Source organism: Hetaerina americana, unplaced genomic scaffold (genome assembly GCF_022747635.1).
Source record: "Hetaerina americana unplaced genomic scaffold, ioHetAmer1.1.p SCAF_22, whole genome shotgun sequence".
Classification (NCBI taxonomy): domain Eukaryota; kingdom Metazoa; phylum Arthropoda; class Insecta; order Odonata; family Calopterygidae; genus Hetaerina; species Hetaerina americana.
Genome location: NW_027286786.1, coordinates 6561920 through 6582349, shown reverse-complemented (window position 1 = coordinate 6582349; position 20430 = coordinate 6561920). Strand labels below are relative to the sequence as shown.

Genomic DNA, 20430 nt, shown 5'->3' with positions numbered 1-20430 from the left:
CGATCGTTCCTCACGAATTCGTCAACTGAGCTCACCAGTTGGTCTGTAATGACAGACGGTCTCTCCGAACGCTCATCGTCGTGTGTGTTCCCCCTCCCCATGTTGAAGTTGCGACACCACCGCCGAACAGACGACTCGTCCATTACATTGTCTCCATACACCTCCTTTAATTGGCGATGAATATCACATGGGCGAACGTTTCTTGCATTGAGGAATTTAATCACTGCCCTCACTTCACAACTGGCGGCGTTCTCAATTTTTTTAAACATTGTAAACAATCACAGAAACAACACAGGCAATGCTAGCGTCACGCAACTTGGCTCAGAGAAGGCAGACAAGCCACTGAAGCTATCTGACCTCGTCCAGCGGCTACTCGCGTCGTCAGCACTTCATGCGGCACGAACGGGTACTACTTTCCGGATGACCCTCGTAGATATTTTGTGTATTACACCGCAATGCACCAAAACACTTCTCAAGGTAATCAGGAGAAGGGACCTGAGTCATATTTACACACTGAATTCACACCTGCTTTTGTCCAACTGAAGTTCTCAGTGAAATCTGCAGCTGTCGGATGCATCCTTCAATTTATTGGCCTGGACTTGGTCATTGAAATTCAGAGAGGCCAATCAGAAAATGCCTGATCCCAGGGCATATGTACACATCAGACGAAAATTGGCATTCTTAAGCCCTGAGCCCATTTTACTACCTTACATTATTTTTCGTCCACTGATAAATGAGACATTGTGATAATTGGGACTAGGATATGATTTGCTCACATGAGATATGTCGCCAATTGCTTCATAGTTTTTAAAGGAAAATGAAATGCCATATGGTTATCCATATTTCCACATGCCCAGTCAACCCCTGAGGTGCCACCTGCTTCTATTTTACTACCTTGCATTTTTTTCTTATTGACACCAATATACAATTCACCAAGGCATCCAGTAGTGCCTTCCCCTCTCCCCCTCCCAAACTTTTGATCATTACTTGGTGAGACATAAAATTTACGACAGGTCTCTCATTCAGCATATTTTTTCCTCCAACCATCAGGGGAAAATCCATAAGGCAGCGGTACTTAAAAATGAATAAGCCAAGTCGTGACAATGTTTTTTATTTTTCATAGGTTTGTGCATCATGCGTGAGAGTTACTTGATGAAGAAATCTGTTCATCTATAGATCAATCATAGTGCTCATATCATATTTGTGTTGAATTCAGTGATTGAAATAATCCAGCAATATAAATAGACTAGACTATCTCCCAAAATCTTACCTACATATTAATTTGAAACTGAATCAGGATCATTCTTTTGCATTCATATATAAACTGTTTCTCAAAATTTAATAAATAACACAAAAACAGGATATCCTTGTAATGCACCACTTACATGGTGAACAAAGTAAGTTCACAATCACACATGCCTCTTCTTAAATACTTGGAACCGCTTGACGAAGAAGAGTGGACTTGTTGAGCTTTTCACAAAGTTGCATTATGTAAAGGGGTAAAACTGGAGTTGACCACTCATGGTTCGACAACTATTCCACACAAAATACACAGTGGGATTAGGCGTTATTTCCTAGCGCTCTCTCTCTCTCTTCGCTCAATCACAAAATGTATATTTCCCCTCAAATTACTTGTTGAGTAAGTACTGTTACTAAATTTGGTCCCATATCCCAAAAGGACTTTGTGCAGCAAGCATATGCACTCTTGATGAGTTAAAAAATGGACTTAATGAGTAAAAGTTATTCACAGTTCATGGACAAGCGGTGGCAGGCATTTACTTTTGAGCATAATGTAATTTCTTGCATTGAAACATAACTTTGCAGGAGTAGAGAAAGGGGTTTCCTTTTCATCCAATGACAGCCACCAAAGGGCCTTAGGGTGGAGAGTCAGGGGAGGGGGAGAGCAGCGGATCAATTTGCTGCACCCTCTGCAGGAGGGATGCCCGGACGGCAGACAGCACCTTGAATGCCTCTTCGGCTCCTGGTGCCACGGTTTTGTCAGGGTGAAGCAGCACAGCAAGTCTCCGGTAGGCACGGTTTATTTCCTCACTGGTTTACAACAAAGCGGAGAGAAGTAAAAATCAGTGACAGCAAAGGAAGAAACCTTGACAGAGAAGAAGAGAAGACGTGGAACAGGAAGAGTGGAGGAAATAACCAACCAACAAATGGAAGATATGTCGCCGGTGATGGGATGTCACAGGCTGAGAGACAGAGGCTCGGTGGTTGTTGATGCAGATTGGAGAGGGGTGAGGAGTGGGCTTACCAATGTATGTGAAACAAAGGATAGTGGTAGGCATACAACATTTGTGAACATCAATAACTGTGATGAAATGGAAAGGGGTGTGGGACTGTCAGGGCTGGGGGAATATGGAAAGAGAGGGGATGAGAGGGCATGTTTTGAGGCGTGACCAATGGCAGGGCTCTTTGGGGAAGGGAGTGGTAGTTAGCGGAGAGTGGGGAGGACCTAGGCAGGCCATTAGGAGGAGACGATGGGGCAACTGAAAATGAGTTTTTGAGGTGAGGGTGCAGTTGTGCAGGGTGGGGAGAAGGCCTTGAGTTGTATCCTTACCAAATGCATTCCAGGGCAGAGGTTCAATGGTATCAGATATAGGGATGTGGCACGTAGGGAGAAGAGAAAAAGGATCTGAAGTCCACTCCCATATTTTGCAATCCCTCCATTAACTTTGCCCACTCTACACAGTCAAATACCTTCTCAAAATCCATGAAGCACACAAAGAGACACACTGATTATACCTGATGTTCCTTTCTACTGATGCTCTTATCAATGTAATGGCATCACACACTCCTCTCCACTTTCTCAAATCTAACTGATTGTTGTGTGCATAGTCATTTGAACCATTGTCTAAAACCTTGTCTTAATGATAATTAGCACTACCTTTGCTGCTCCCAAAATTAAACTTCCTCCTGTAGTCCTCACAGACAGCTGCTTGAAACTTTTCTGGAATGACATTCAAATTTGACCCAGGGTCCAAATGGCTTCTAATAAATCTGGCCAAATTACCTCCTAATAAATACTAGTCCATGCGAGTCCTCATATTCTTTCTTATAATTTTCCCTAAACCTTTTTTTTACTGATTCTGTAGAGATATCTCAATTTATAGCTTCCCTCTCTAATTCCTTATAGTAATACTAGTTTTTACCTTGTTTCTTTCTGACAATTACCTCACCTTCTTATATAGTGCTTCTGTTTTTCCTTGTGTCTGAAATTTCTCCAGAGCATCCCTCGCACCAATATTTCCACCAAACAACGCTGGCCTAGTGTCTCACCTAAGCACATCGTTTAGTACCCTAAGCATTCTTCTCCTCGCCATATCTGAAATTACATTCTACCATTTCCTTCTTTTCTCCTGTCCTCTTTTGCTTCCATCCAGTGATCCATGGCTTCTTTAGTCTATTATTCTCTAGCATTCCCACTGTTTCCTTTGCCATTTTTCCATCGCATTCTTAGGCTCCAACCACCTTTCCCCAGCCGTTCGTTTCATTACCCTGTCCTTACGAGGGTTAGGGGAAAAGTTCTTGGAAATGAAAGACTGCTGTTTTAAGTTTAAATACCACTTCATTTCAACATACTATAATCTCCCTTGAATCCAATGCACTTGTTCCAGCATTTCTCCAACGTCAGTTTTACTTCCAGGAAGTGAGAGTCTGGAAGGCTGTTAAAATGTACATCTACAGCCCTCTCAACTTTTTCTTTGGATGCAAAGTGCTTCCCAGAAACAAATTTCTTCAAGTTCGGGAGCAGATAGAAGTCTGAGGGTGCTAAATCAAGAGAATAGGGAGGATGGCCAAGCAAATCGTACCCCGGAATCCCTTAGTTTTCCCATCGCCAACGCACCTTTGTGAGCAGGTGACAGCAGGTTGTCCAGACGAAAGATGATTTTCTTCTTCTTCAAGCCAGGCCTGTTCTCGCCAATTTTGGCATCCAGATGGTCAAGGAGGTTGGAGTAATATTTGCCTTTAATTATTCCCTGGAGTAATATCCACCGGTAATCAATCAACAGGATCCCTTTCATATCCTAAAACACACGGGCCATGACCTTTCTGCCAGATGCACTGATCGAAATCGCTTTCTTTGGCACTGAAACACCTGCTTCCACCAGCTGTTTCCACTGCTGTTTTGTTTTTTGGCGTGTAGAGGCGGACCCGTCTCATCCATCGTGACAAATTGCAGCGCAAAAGCGGTCAGTTCCCTCTTGAATTGGTTCAAACATTGCTGCGAAATTGTTTGTGCATTTGCTTGTGATCGGGATTCAGAAAATTCAGCATGGGCAGAGCTATCACATTCCTAATTATTTCTGCAAGATGTTTCGCACCCTTTCTTCCGATATCCCCACGGCCTTTGCTATCCCACTCGCCTTTTGTGCACCTTTTCGATGGTTTCCGGTGTGGTTGGGGTTTTGGGCCGTCCTTCACGTGGGTCATCTTTGAGGGACATGCGAACACGTTTAAATTCAGCCGCCCAATTTTTCACGGTTGACATTGAATGAGCAGAGTCCCCGTACACTTCGCCAACTTCGGATGAATTTTCTTGGGGATTAATGCATCCCAAACGAGGAATTTCATGACCGCACAAAATTCAAGTTTTTCCATTTTAATGAAAAACATGAAAGATGTCTACTGCAACAATACATTTGAACAAACTACTTAAGGGAACAAGTTGAAGCATGTCTTACGAGCTAACGTCACCTTATCCCAGGCAGGAATCATAAATTTCACTCATTAGAACGCCATCTCGGTGTCAGGCCGAGAACTTTTCATCTTACATATATAGGTATTACGTATATAGGTATTTATTGAGTTTTTCTTTGTTCTCCTCCAATTTTACTCTGGTTAAACCTTCAAGGTTCTTATAACAGTTTCAGGCTTAACTAGGTGGAATTCCTTCATGAAGAGGGTAGAGGGAAACCCTACTATTCCACATGAAAAGGTTTAATATATTACACGACCATCATCAGGTGACATATATGAAAAACTTTTTCTTTACCTCACGGACTACAGTGCAACACGCATGACTCGGAGTACTTGTGACATTGTATGAACAGTGCAAGAGGATGCCTTGGTAGCTTAACAGGCTGAAGCATGCGACTGGATATAGAGGGACCTGAGTTCGAATCTTGGTCAAGGCAAATAAGTTTTACTTTGAAATTCCTGCATTATACTCCATATTGATCCGCCATTGTCTTAATCCAAACCAAAAGTACTTCATCACCCAACTGCTCTATTCACCCCCATTCTGCTAATTTCTAATGCAGTACTAGAGCCGCTCCATATTGACTATCCTCCCCAATATGAATTACTCCATAAATATCACTCCAGTTATCCCCACTCCCTCTCCATCTCACCTCACACAAACCCCTTTTTTTCCATTTCTCTCTTCCTGTTTTCTAGCCTCCCTGTGCTCATCATTTCCCAAACTTCCCAAGTCCTTATCCTAACCATTGTGGTCCTCTTTTCCTCCGCTTTCAACAAGGCTGCGCAAGGGTTTTGAGAGATAACGACCTCAGAAGCCTTGCCTCTCCCACTGCTGGGCACACACATGGCCCAGTGAGCCAGGACTTGCATGCATATCTATGCTCATCACTTTTCCGTGGGATAATCAATCAATGTGTTCTCCTCTCGCCTTCCTCAAGTGTTTTTAAAGTGACATCATTGCTGAAAAGGTTGCCCCACACGGATCAAATGCCTCAGCAGCCCCTCTCACTGAGGAACAGATGTCATGTGGACTACCTTTTGTCTAGAGCTCCAAACCTTTGCCCTATCGGGGAAGGGTGACCCAATCAAGACCAATTATCAATGCTCCTACCAGCACAGTTTAAGGGGTCAGTGGATCATACAAGCCAATCAGCCAATTTAAAAGGAGGATGCAGATAAACAGAAAATATTAGACAGCACTTGCATTGAATCCTAACATAAGTCAACTTATCCACACCAAAGTTCTTTCTAAAAATAAATCTTTTTCATTACTGAGAACTCAATAAATACTGAAAATAAAAATACATAAAAAAACAACTTTTAGAGGAAAGTTGTTTCCACTTGCTTCAGTCACACCTATGTATATAGTTCACTTAAGTTTTGGCTGACAACAATATGCACCTTGCAAACCATGTGAGGCCACGTAGAAAAATGGGTGCAAGTTCAATGTGAAGTGCAAATTTCAGCACATTACAAAGACGTGAACATTCTCGGCTTAAGAGTAAGTTGCAGAGAAACAATAAAAAGTAGGTTTCATAAGTTTCAACAAAAGTGAATTGACACAAGGGCAAAATCATAAATAAACAAGGAATTAATTGAATAAATATATTTTTAGAAATATAAATTAACATTTTAGAAATAAAAGAAAAATATTAAATAAAAATTCATGAACTTGAGTTATTAACTTCATCGATTTAGGTGATTGTGCCTTCAAATCCCAGAGATAGGCATTTATAACTCAAAATCAGAAAAATTCCTGAATGGCATTCAAATAAAATTCATTGATGATTAGCAGTTGAGAGTTTACATATGTATACAGATGATACATATGTGAAGATTTTGGTTCAGGCCAAAATAGAGAGAGGAAGTCACATGCTCAGGATACTCACACTGTGGCCCCTCGTTGCAATCCCAACTTTTCAAAGTCATCTGGAGCATTGAGGAGGCGATGAACGGTCCCCGCATGGTCTCCGCCCACACCAGGGGTGCCATCCACACTGGTGGGGCGCCCGACACCAGAGGGGTCGGACGGAGGGGGCCTTGCCGTGGGGCGGGAACTTGAGAGCCTTGCAAACTCCTGGGCTCTCACAATGTTGGTGAAGAGCGTCTGATTTCCCAGCAGCATCGCCATTGGGAGAAAGAGAAGAGGCGAGGCTTTACTTCCATTGTAAAGCATATTTTATAAAGTTTTCTTTATTCCCCACTAAAGATCTTGATTGAATTGATTGCACCCTGAGTGAATTGAAATGTTGTCATCTATAGCAATCTGCAAAGTGCACAGATACAATGCATGAACTTCAATGCATAAAGTGATTGATGGAAGAATCACTCAGGAGATTGGGCTAAAGCTGTAAAAGCCAAGAGAGAAAGTTAATTACATGTGAGTAGATGAAAATGAGTGGTATAATTCGGACCCCATTAGTTATAGCGATAATTCTTTTGCTGCGAGCCTCTTACAGGTGAACTATGCAAAGACTGCCCCCTGCCCATGAAGTTTGGGTGAATATTGATTTCACATTGTTTTGAGTAAATAATTTTAATAAATGAAAGTCTTACTTGACGATATATTTGAGGTTTTGGAGGATGATGGAATTGTCTCTGATTTGAATGGTATAAAAATTTTTAAATGTTTCCTTAAGTACCTAAACAATTCACAATTATATGCTTATTTCATAAAATTTAGACAAAAGCATTATTTCAATAGTTTTTTTTTATTTTTCAATGATAAAATTTAGTTTTCCAAAACAGTATATTTTCATGAAGGTCATATATTTTTGCTAGCTACATGAATCAATTTACAAAAGCATTACAATAAAAAAGCACTGCCTCGTCAGCTGACGCATACATGAAGAGGTGAACATGAAGACCTTGACTGCACTTAGCACATCAAGTGTACAACCCTTGCCTTAATTGTTTTATCCCCTTTTGCTGCATGAACAGGAGTTCTCCTTTTTTCGGCAATTTCATAATTTTCTTCCTATCACATTCGAGATGCTTCTGATTGCCCTCCTGCATATTGCTTTACTTGAATTCACTCATTGCCATGATCCTCATTCATGCCAAGGAATAGTGTAAATGCAGCCCTGGCAGATGCCTTAGTCACAAAAGACATTTTCTTCATGAATAATGCATGTATTTAGTACCATGCATATTAAGATATTGAAACATCTTCTCAAACCAACATTTTATGGTTCATCTCTCGTCAAGGCATGCACAGCCTATGATATATGATATTCCAATTACATACAAATGATCATTATAAAATAATAACAGGCTTCTCAACATTCTTTACTTCCCCCAACACATACAATGTATGCACAGGGATGTTTATTTTTTCTCCATAGAGTTCATTGATATCAAAATCATGGGAAATTCCAAAGATTTTACTGGGCATTGAGGTGTATTAAGGAAATAACTCTCTTCTCCTACTTTACGTTATGTTCTGAATACCATGGAAAGTAATTCCCTATTTCTGAGGATGTCCATAAAATAATAGTGACCCTCGTTACTGTTAAATGAAAATTAATGATAGGAACATGAAACGATTAAACCATAATTTTACCCTTCTGATTTTTGAAATTCATTCATGAATAATTATATGGGGCCATTCTGTGCAAAATCAAAAAGGAAAGGTCTTCTTTTGTTTTTTCACAGCCCTCAATTCAATATCCTTCGCCAAATATGCATTTTTAATTATTTCAGATGAGAATTGTGTCTTTTTAACTATTTTATGATGAACTAAATTATAACTTTAGATATCACTGATTGTCTTTTCAAATCATGGTGGCAAGATCTTTCACTTTTAATACAAAATATGCTAGGTTGCTAATATCCACTATTTTGCATGTTGCATTTCCCAAGCACCTACTAGCAGATATATGGAAGTAGGCCCAAGACTTCTACCTATCTCTTTAGGTTTTATTATTATTTCTGGGCTTCTCAAAAATATGATATGACTTGCTGTTAGCTTGGAAATATCTCAAAATGAGAGATTCAAGTTCCGCTAAATTCTTCAGCATGCAGTGAAAGTGTTTAAGCTCACCTCAAATGCAACCTGCACCCCCAGACCCGTCTTGGCCGAGGTTTCGAAGTAAGGGAAGGCATGGAGGTCTGCCCAAAGCCTCCCTTCTGCTTCGTCAATCGCTCTTCTCACGCCTTTGTCCACCTTATTGGCACAGACAGTCACAACAGTACGCTCAAACTCCACACTGCTGCCGGCGTCATTTGCACAGTGATTATTGTGGAAGAGAAGTCATGAGGGGTTTAGTTGAATGATCAGGGCAAGTGCGATGGCAACCACTGGATGGGATAGGCTGCGGTCACAACAACGACTACAAGTCATGCAAAACTCTACCTCAGCCAATGATCCTGAGTAAACTTAACAACATAATATGATACATATTCTAATACTTACTTTCATTAATTAGGCAAAGGTCATTCTTATAGCATTAACAGACCATAGCTCCACATGGTAAATAAATAGAAACCATACACTGTAAATATGATTTTCATACAGCAGGCTTAACAGAACCACAGAAGTTAACCATATGTATTGATTTCATATTTGAAATTACCTGCACTTCATATTATTTTCATTTCTCACAATTTAGTTGACTGACTGCAGCACAAGACCATGATGGGAGAGTGACTAAGGGTTGATGTGTAGTGGATGCGTCCGCTTGAAATACATGTTTCCTTTGTCATTTAAGAACTCAGTTAATTATAATTCAAAGACAGCAATTGTTTTACCTAATGCCATAGTTGGAAATTTTAAAGTATGGCTTGATTCTCAGAATTCAACATTTTGATAATTGAAAACTATTTAAAATCAATTTCATATCAACAACATTCAAATATATTTTGTCATATTTATCTCACTGAATATAAGGAAAATTTGAAGAAAGGAAAACGCTATTCGAAGAAACTATGATAAAAAAACGCCTGCAATAATACTGGAAGAAGAAGATACTGTGGACAATGATGAGAAAGAAGGATATCCTTAAGACTTGTAATTGGATTTTGCAATAATGGAATGAGGCCCCAGGGATCAATGACATACAATCAGAACAAATGAAAAATTCAGGAAAAGAGATTCTGGCTCAGGTAAAGAACATGATATATATATATATATATATATATATATATATATATATGTGATATGTACATGAGAGGAAACACAGATGGACTTAGATGAGGCCATGATGTGTGATGTCATTTATAGAAAATTCTGACAAGATTAAAACACCGATAATTGATAACGCACCACAGAGAAAATGAAAAGGTACCTTCACGGCAGTGAAAGGGTTGAAGGACATTGGTATGACCTACACTAAAGGGAGATTGATGCACACACTACATAGAGAACATGCAGCAGCAATCGAAGTCCTGTCACCCAAAATATCAATTTTTTGAACCCATCACAATCTTCTTAAAATTAATGCCAAAAAGTCACAATTGATGACATTATCTTACAAAAAAACACCGACCCAAGTGTTAAATATTCCTTTAGACAGGAAACCTTCAATTAAATTTAACTGATTTAAATTCCCAGCTTCATAAGGATTCTCATATTGACAGTCTTCTGAAGAGACTTAACCCTATGTGTTCTCTTATTTGCACTATCCTTCTCCCAACAATCTATTATAATCTTTACCACTCACATTTTGTACCTTATATATTGCTCTGAGGTTATTCCTCACAAAGTGCTCGTGTTAAACCGCAAAAGAAAATTCTGTGCTCGATAGACAACGTGGGGTGTGATGCTTCAAGTCTTCCCCTTTTCAGGAAGTCCAATGTGTTTGTTGCCTCTTCCATTTATTTATATCTTTATGACAATTGGGTTTGTGAAAAAGAATACAACAATAATTTCAAGTAATGCTAATGTACTTAAATATAGCCCTTGTAAGATTAATAAGTTGCATATTTCTTATTTATGTACCTAGGGCCCCATACCATGGATTTCATTTCATACAATCTGCCAGCTGAATTTGAAACATCAATGTGACTTACATACTTTAAGTGGGAACTGAAATGCTTCTCGCTGCAACCATTTTTCCATAACACCAGTGAATAACTTTCTCGTCGCTTCTGTCGTCAATTCCCATGTGACATGCCCTATACTAAATTTGGAATTTTTCTGTTGTAGCATATGGTCCTATGACAATTACAATATTATGATTAAATGTGTTGATAGAAGGAAAGGTGTGAGGAAGGGTGTTCAAAATGTGTATATTGAGTGGGCCATTGACTAGATCAAGGGAAAGATAAGAAGAGATGTAAAAATTCAAGGAAAGAGGATATGTATGCTGCATTACTTGGACAATATAGCTATCCTGGCAGAGGGGAAAGAGGAGCTCTCCAAGATGCTAGCATATTATTATTATTATTACTTTTTATTTGCCCAGAGATCACAATACAAAAATACCAGGTGGGTGGTGTATGTACATGATATAAGGCACGTCAAAGAGGAGCAAAGACACAGGCTCAATTAAGATACATAACAGAAATGATGCTCATAGTTACATAAATGTTTGGCACAAACCCATGAACATTGGCTGTAACATGCACATACATGCAATATCAAATTCAGAAAAATCATTGATCACCAACATGAATCATACCATGACCATTGCTAGAAAGTATGAACTTACTGGTTGGGAATATTGTTGAGATATTCGTCAACCAAGTAGAACATATTGCGCTGTAGATATCTTTTTAATTTATGCCAGAATGCAGCAGTTCCCTTTGTATCCTTGCAAGGCAAAGGGGATGAAAAAGTACAACTTCAAGATAAACATGATTATAACTCTGCCGTAAACCATGGATGTAGGGAAGGCAATCTCCAACTAAGACAAACGAAAAACACTCTCGAGCAAATGGAAGAGTTTTGCAAGATAGAAAGGAGGATCCCAAATTATGGAAGAAGCAGGAAGCGTAAATTGACTGGAATGGAGAAGGAGTCTCCCTATCAGAAGAAGCAACTGCTCACAGCAAAAGGGTACTAGCATAGGCACGTGAAAGTAATTCACTGAGAGTTGCCCATGATCTCCTTTTCTATGAATGTGGACGATATGGGCAGCAGAGAAAATGAGGTTGAAGGCGACAGAAACGTGGTGCTACTGAAGGAAGATGAAACTAACATTGATAGGGAATAAGAAAATGAAAAAGTGTCCGGAGAGAAGCCTATGGAGGGCACCAACTAACAGAAGAGGGATTTCAATTGGACACATCCCAAGGACCAAAAGTGAAGGAAACATGGAGGGGAATAAATTCATTGGAAGGCAAAGATGGACTAGGAGAGGCAAATTATGGAAAATGTTGGTGCAAACAGCTAAGAGAGAATAAAGAGAGAATGATAAATTGGAACAGGAGTGCAGTTTGGAGAGTGGCTGCCTCAGCCACCAACCTGATAATCCATTGTGATGATGACATATACTCAGGGTGATATGAATGAAGTAGGCAGATATTACTTTGATATAAATGAAATTAGAATCTCAAAATTTGTTCCCTAACATGCGAACTCAATCAATGATCAAAAGATGTGCTCAAGTGCAGAGAAACAATGAACTTTACTAAGGCTCCAGGGAAACTCCAGTACAGGGCAATGATTAGTGAGCCCAAAGCAACCCATCCTCCCATCAACGGTCAGCAACAGACCATCATCACCACTGAAATGTCTCCACCTCTTCAAGATTAGTTCCACCCCTTTAGCAACAAACCATTAAAGCCTTCCACAAGGTTGATGCCTGAGACTTGCCATTCCTTTTCCCCTCCAGCACTCAGTTCCTCGGACCTTCCATTTACCACAGTCGTCCTTTTTCTTCCATTTCAGCTGACCAATAATACAGTCACAACTGTGGCCTTACTAAAGAGGATTTTTTCTGACGATTTATTGCTCACTCGATGGAATAGAAATCATTTCTCCATTTTAAATTAATTCCAACTCTACTATTATTGTGGGTATTGACTAATGCCAATGTTTTATTCAGATGTTTCAATTAAACTATCAGCCCCATAGCATCGGGTAGTGCTTGTTGGGGGTGCAAGGATGGAGGGAAGCAGCATTAGTTTGGAACATGAACATGGCCGTAAAATACAATTGAGATATTGCAATGATGTTGTTGTTGCAACTTAAAATTAATACAGCAAAATACAAACAGAGATTACTCAGTGCGAGGAAGTGGAATAGAATGATTATGGAAAATCATGGGTCTTCCTTGTAGTTTTGCTGTCAATGCCGCAAAGTATAACAATATATTTTACTCAATTATCATACTGCCAATTTTTGAAATTGCAAAAGCAAACGATAATTGTATACAGTCCAATCACTTTTTGATGAAGAGAGAATTTCATACCATGAGAATGAAATTTTGCAGATATATAGAAATATTGACTTAGGCTAAAAAGGCAAATTTCACCCATTGCATAGAAAATTTTTTCATAGTAATGCAAATACACATTTGGGCTTAAACTTCAGTCGTCAATTTTGTCCAAGAATGAGTGGTGCAAAAGCATTCGAGATGGTGCGGGGGCTAACGTACTGGCTTCCCACCCAGAGGGCGCGGGTTCAAATCCCGGCGGTGTTGATTATTTTTCAGAGGTATCTCGATCCCTACTTGAGGTGCTTTGTGGAGGGCACTTTGAGTGAGTACGCCGTCCGTTGGAAGGGACGTTAAACTGCGGACCCCTTGGCGCCTTTCGTAAAGAGTAGGCTAATGCCGACGCCGGGTTTCTCTCTACCCTTCATCCTTTCCTCTCCATCCCCTATGGCGCAAATGACCTCAGCTGTCGGTCGCCTCCCCTCAAAACTACTATTACTAATTATTTTACATTTGCTTCCAAGAGATAATATTCCCAATAATTCTGTTTTTTTAAGGAAACAGACATCCTATAAATAATGGTATAAAATGAAACTACGGATTTTAATAATATATTATTTCATCCTTAATTAAAATTAATTTAGCATTAATAATTCTACTAAGAAATAGAAAATGGATGGTTAACTGAAGAGAAAAACAACAAAACATATTTTCAATGAAAATCAATAGTTTTACTCCTATGCTGTTCTATGACAAGCACTCGTGCAAGCAAGCTGCCTGAATTCAGTCTCATGCAGGTGACAAACAGGAAGGGTGATTTTAGACGACCCAACTGCACTGGTTCAGTGCAGATAGCATGTGGGATATGTGGATAGTCAATGAGCCAACATTTCCCCCTTGCTTGTTGGGTGCAAGCATGTCTAACCCATAAACAGAGCAAGAGAACCTTTAATGGGGAAGGAAAGAGAGGGGGCCATTGTCACACATGAAGTTGAAAATCGTTTCTCATTTATAAATTCGCACTAATTCAGAGACCACAAATCATTCTGTGGTAAATAGTTTAATGCCCTGTGGACAACAGGTATCCAAAAGTAGTATCGGGAATATAACTTATATTCAATGACAATTTCATTAAAGATGAAAATATTTCTCAATGGGGGTGAGGGGGAGTAATAACCTCCAAATCCCCCACCACCCAGGTGGCGTCATTTCATGAGGCATTCATGATCTACGGCAGTATGCAATAAAACATATTTTTGGAATAAAAGGTTATTATTCGAATTATTTTTTATTAATTTTAAAATATCATATCAAGCCAAATAAAGGCATCCATTAGATAATGCACTCAATAAATCCATTGCAAATTACATTGTATGTGATATCATATGGAAGTGATTTTTTGAGATGCATTTTCGGGTTGAAATTTAATTCCTCACTTTGATTTACAGAGATACTCAGAAAAAAGCGATTTGCAGAACGCAAATTTGGTAGTTTTAATGGCATTTCCTTTGGCCAATGGGCATCTTTTGTGATAGAAACTAGTGCAACACATGCAAACTTAAGTATTTATTTTACCATTCAGCCATCCTCTTTTGACATTGTGGAAAAATTTAGAGGCGTGTAGAGGGTAGGAAGAAGTGTGTTCACTGTATTAAATTTCCTTCACATTCCCCTAAATTTCATGAGCACAGTTTATTATCACCCGGGGAGTTGAAACGGCGAAGTGTCTCCTTGTATAATCTAAGGGTTCTTAACAACAAAATAACTCGCAAGATTAAAACGGTTAGTTATTCTATACACATGCATTCTTGAAATGGTAGGCGACTATGCGATTAATTAGATGACAATAAAAACCGACAGGGTTGAAAGAGATCAATGTTCCTCTGTCTGGTGAAGCTTCAATTTTCCACCTAAGTAGCACAAACCACTAGTAGTGAACGTATATAAATGAAGTAAGCATGATATTTAATTCATAACGTCATACGTGTAAAGGGTGTATCAAAAACTTAACCAGCATATGCACCATCTATTACGATAAACTGTTATTAAACACTCATGCCCGGGAACGATTTAGCGAAATAAGGCTGATCTACAGTACATTTAAAAAGACTCCAAGTGATCACTTGAGAGAACATAAAAACCATGCGGTGCCTAAATGACAGTGCTAATTTGACAGCATACCTGGCCATCTCTTGTTGCATCTCCATCAGCCACATATCTAGGGCTTCGAAACTTTTACGACTTGTAACGTCATAAACAAGTATAGCACCGTGAGTTCCTTTGTAGAATTCATTTCTAACCTTGAAGATTTTTTAAAGTTGATTGTGAAAATAATGGCAAACGGAATTCATTGACCATGAAACCAGGACGGAAATCAACGAGACATGAAAAAGATATATCACGTAATATTTACCTCATAAAATATTGGATCCCCCGACAAATCGAAAATATTTACACTAATGTCTTTTTTGTCTACCACCGTCTTCGTGACTCCGTAATCAATACCAATTGTAGCATAATATTGAGGGACAAAACGCTTTTCATAGTACCGCTTTATTAAACAGGTCTGAAAATATGTTAAAAGCAATGTGTTAATTATTAGCTCCAAGAGATTGAATATACACATAGTAAACAAATAGGGGAGCTCCGAACAGGGGAAACATACTTTTCCCACTCCATTATCGCCTACACTAATAATCTTGATTCTGAAAGGTCTCTTAAAATGCCGTTTTTGATCCATTAACTTAGCATCAATGCCACAAATTCCTTAAAATTACCAAAGAGGAATCACATTTGTATTTCGACACCACCAACGTACAAGCACACCCAGGAGTGCACAGCAGACAAGCTGACAATGATAAATCGAAAATGCGTGTATCAACGCCATCTATTAATAAAATTTTACAATACAGTCACCACTGGTTCAATATTGTAGCGGTTTCGGAGCATGTCAACGATTTACATTGTATTTTGTTTGAATGGTAATGAAGGATGATCCAAATAACTTTTAAGTTAAGAGATCATAAATTTGGTTCATTTTAACTACTACTAACAACAAATGATGACAACGCCTTACTTTTCTTGGTTATTTTCAGGTTGCCACTATAGTTGCTATCATTTACTCAGACGGTTGAAAAAAAATCCAAACAGAATAATTGACCGAGAGAAGAATCTTATGAGTCATTAACATATTATGTAAATAGAAGTACTGTTGTTAGACTCGTATTTTCTCTTTCTATGCCGTCATGTTTGCAGGCCTCCTTCCAGATTTAGTGAGTCAGGATATTTTTTAAAAATTATGAATGGTATTTCTTATTTGAACGTTTACTCATGCTATTGCAATGAAATTCAGAATTCAAAGAAAAAATATCGAGTGGTAGTAGTTTGTACGGGAGGCGACCGACAGCTGAGGTCATTTGCACCATTGGGGATGGACAGGAAAGGATGAAGGGTGGAGAGAAACCCGGCGTCGGCATTAGCCTACTCTTTACGAAAGGCGGCAAGGGGTCCGCAGCTTAACGTTCCATCCGACGGACGGCGAACTCAATCAAAGTTTCCTCCGCAAAGTACCTCAAGTAAGGATCCGGATACCACTGGAGAATATCTACCACCGCCAGGATATGAACCCGGGCCCTTTGGGTGGGAAGCGAGTGCGTTAGCCACTGCACCATTTGTAATAGTATATTTATTTTCGTGAGTTTGATTATATTTGCATTACCCGCAATTTATTTGAATTATATAGAAACGTCCACCTGAACAACTGGCTTCCCATTTTTTTCAACAATTTTTTGTGTGAATTTACTGATGGTTGTTGTTGATTACTTTTTTGCGGGCAATTTTTGTCTTTCGTTTATATAGTAATTGGTCAAAAATGACTTTGACTTATTACTGCAACTATGAACAATTATGTTGTTATCTGTAATATTAACCGGTAGCACCAAGGAGGCCTTATTATACGTATTTTGCGCAGCCCTTTTCCGAGCGTGCTTCTTTTGCCGGCGTTTCTGGGTGTGTTTTTACCTCCCGCCGCACACCCTAGCGGTGGATTGCAGAATACTTGAAAATACAAAAATTTACGTACTTACAGCAAGGAAGAATTCTCCCATTACCATAGTCTCCATACTCACGTAGTAGTTTCTTATTGTTATTGCTCCTCATGTAGCTATAATAAATCATGAAATAGCGCTGGATTTAACTCGTCGAAATTTCGCGAAAACTATTTTAATTTGCCAAACATCTTCATTTCAACAAATTTTTAATTGTATTATTTATTTTTTTTATTTAGATATACCCTGCAAGCCGCCGTCAGGAGGTGAATACGAGCCAGAATAATTTGACCCGAAATGACCGTACCACGATCGAACAATGTTATTATGATAACCTATCGTTCTTGGAAAATATGACATCTTAAATCTATCTAGTCTACACTTAATCTCTCTAATTTTATTAGCATGATCTCTCCTATCGCAGTAAGATGGGGATAATGATGCATTTTCTACATCACTGCTATAGAGATGCCCTTCATTTTTATGCGAGAGAATTAATCAGTAATTTAACCTTCGCTCCGTCAGTGATTCCCAGCCTGGCTGCTCTATTATTTTGGATACGCAACTAAGTTTATGATAACAACGTTTTAAAAATCTAGCACCTCTACGCTGCACGCGACTCAATTTGGCAATTAATTCAACTTCGCGAGGATCCCATTGACACTAACTACCTGCGTTATCTAAATGAGGAAAAGCCAGCAACAGATAACATTTCTTTTTTGACCTTTTCATCACATTTACCAAGTTCTCTTCTAATTATTATTAGGTAATCTACCGGTTAAGGTAGGTTTCTGGATGGACACAGCTACTAATTAAATAATTTGTGACTCCTAGCAGAACGCAACATCCTACTCTACATCTGGTCCCTCTTCATCTCTGAGTGCTTTCTTCCTCCCTTCATCCCGTCCAACATTCCTATCCCGTTCCTTCCCTCTCCTCGTTTGCCCAACATTCTCCCCTCTATCACAGTCTTCAACATCCCACTGCTGGCCAATACCCCCGTCATCCACTTTTTCTGCCTCCATAGGATTTCTCTCAACAAACCCCTGTCCTCAACCACCATACCAAGTACTTCCTCAATTGCTTTCTTTTCTGTCCATTTAACCTTCTCCATTCTTCTCCACACCCACATTTCAAAAGCCTCCAGTCTACGTCTATCCTCCTGCTTCAATGACCACGTTTCCGCGCCGCACATAGCTACGCTCCATATCCAAGTTTTTACGTGTCTTTTCTTAATATCCTTACTCAACGTCTCTGTCATCAACTCCCTCCTCCTTGTGAAAGCCTCTTTGCCTAGCGCAATTCTTCTCCTTACTTCCCTACCAATTTGACCGTGTTGGTCCAAAAAACTTCCGAGATACGTAAACTGTTCTACCTGCTCTAGTTTTTGCCCTCCTATTTTAATGTTTAGCTTAGACTTTTTCTTTTTAGGAAATCGCATAACCTTTGTTTTATTAATATTGATTCTCATCCCATACCTGTCGCACTGAATTTCCAATTCACTAAGCAATGCTTGAAACCCCTTGGCTGACTGACAAACTAAAGCTTGATCATCAGCAAACCTAACTGATTTTACGAATTACCCGCCCACTTTCATTCCTACCTCCAGTTCTTCCCATGCCTCATTGATCATTTCCTCTGCATGCAGGCTGAAAAGCAACGGTGATAATGGGCAACCCTGCCTTACTCCTCTTCCTAACACTGCCCATCCGAACTTCCCGTTACCGACTCGCTCCTGAGCAATCTGAGACATGTACTTTCTTCTAATAAATCCTTATATTTTGTTAGCTTATCCACATATTCCCCGTATGTGTTTCACCCAGGAGAGATCGTGAGTGAGCGTAACGCCTAAATATTTGATCGAGTCTTCACTTTCTATTTCAGTATTCTTGATGCAGTAGGCGTTCGGGTGGGAATTGTTCTTTTCCCAATAATTATTAACTACGCACTTTCTTAAGTTTAATTCTAATTGCTAAGTGTCACACCAGCATTGTATAACATTACGGTCATTTGACAAAGCTGTTAAGTCCTCAGGATCAAGGATATCACGGTAAACCCCCTGCATTATCGGCGAATAAACGTATCTTACTAGTGAATACGGAGTCAAGGTCGTTAACGAAAAGTAGGAATAAAATAAGTTCGATAGCGCTTCTATGGGGTCCGTGTAAAAAAAAGAGACTGGCTTTTCTACGCGCCAAGCGAGACGGATCACAATCAATGAGTTGTGGCCCTCTAGCGGCGTCTGTGAGAAGTAAAACACGACTCTGCTCGTAGCCCTATCTCGACTTGTCTACACACGAAAGCAATTCTTGCATGAGCTTGGACACCCTTGCTGTACAAATTCTCGTGTCGGTGAGAGTGACGGTGTTAGAGCAGCAGTGGGTGTGCATTGAATTTTGTTTTAACCTCGGGAAAAGTGAAACTTGTGTAATGATTCAAGAGGTGTTCGGCATTGAATCTATGAGTCGGGAACAGTGTTTTCGTTGGCGCAACCGCTTCCAGTCTGGACAAACCTCGACCGATGAAGAACCGAGAAATGAACGACGAACGGCGCTCACGTCAACAATGAGAATAATTTAGAGCGTGCAGACCGTAGTTCAACTGTCAGGGAGATTGCCAATGAAGTCGACATTTAAGTTGGATCGTCTTTCACAATTTTGAGAGAAATGTGGGGTATGCAGCGCCGCACGTCCAAATTCGTGCCGCGAGTGTGAACGGATGAAGAGAGGCAAAAACGTCTTGGCGTCAGCCATGAGCTGCTGGATTGTCCAAACAATGGCCGAAACGTCTTAAAACAATCTTCACAGGTAATGAGGTTCATGGTTATGATACAGAAGCCCCGTTGGAAGGGGCCACTCTTCCCAATGAACCAAAGGAGCTCGGATGTCGCGATCGAACGAGGAAAGTGATGTTCATTGTTTTCTCCGTTTGGGCAGGGATTATTCATTATGAATACGTCCCCAAAGGACAAACAGTGAATGGACAGCACTTTATACGGGTTGTGAGATGGTAAAGACACTCCATGTTGCGGAATAGAGAACAAGTCTGGAAAAACAAATCTTGGTGCTTTCATCACGACAACGCACCGGCGCGCACATCGTTGATTGTTACCGAATTTTTGACCAAAAACAGTACGCAAGGTATTCCCCCAGCCACCCTTATCTCCTACATTTATACGCCAGGTCGGTGTTTTTTGGGATCAGGACGGCTAACTTACTGGCTGGCACCTAGAGGGCCCGGGTTTTAATCCCGGCGGTGTTGAATATTTTTCAGAGGTATCTCGATCCCTACTTGAGGTGCTTTGTGGATGGCACTTTGAGTGAGTGCGCCGTCCGTCGGATGGGACGTTAAGC

At 39.8% G+C, this 20430-nt stretch overlaps 1 protein-coding gene across 2 annotated transcripts; it reads right to left on the bottom strand.

Moving 5' to 3' along the window:
- Nucleotides 1-454: 454 nt before the first annotated feature.
- On the bottom strand, nt 455-15873 carry LOC139689297 (dnaJ homolog subfamily C member 27-like). Of its 2 annotated transcripts, none has more exons than XM_071586366.1 (6): nt 15697-15873; nt 15445-15597; nt 15213-15331; nt 8756-8924; nt 6603-6820; nt 455-2049 (listed from the first exon to the last, which is right to left on the bottom strand). In XM_071586366.1, exons 1-6 carry the CDS (start codon nt 15769-15771, stop codon nt 1875-1877), a joined length of 909 nt encoding a protein of 302 aa, XP_071442467.1. In that variant the 5' UTR covers nt 15772-15873; the 3' UTR covers nt 455-1874. The 2 variants fall into 2 exon arrangements, with proteins under 2 accessions (XP_071442467.1, XP_071442468.1); XM_071586367.1 differs by having other exon boundaries at nt 8756-8921.
- Nucleotides 15874-20430: the final 4557 nt, after the last annotated feature.

What these genes read in the sequence shown, in the direction of transcription:
- LOC139689297 (XM_071586366.1), bottom strand. Translation starts at nt 15,771, where the DNA reads ATGGATCAAAAACGGCATTTTAAGAGACCTTTCAGAATCAAGATTATT. An exon ending in ATGCAACAAGAGATGGCCAG is followed by an intron (nt 8,925 to 15,212) that starts GTATGCTGTCAA and finishes TGACGCCGGCAG; the next exon opens with CAGTGTGGAGTTTGAGCGTA. An exon ending in GGGTGCAGGTTGCATTTGAG is followed by an intron (nt 6,821 to 8,755) that starts GTGAGCTTAAAC and finishes CTGGGAAATCAG; the next exon opens with ACGCTCTTCACCAACATTGT.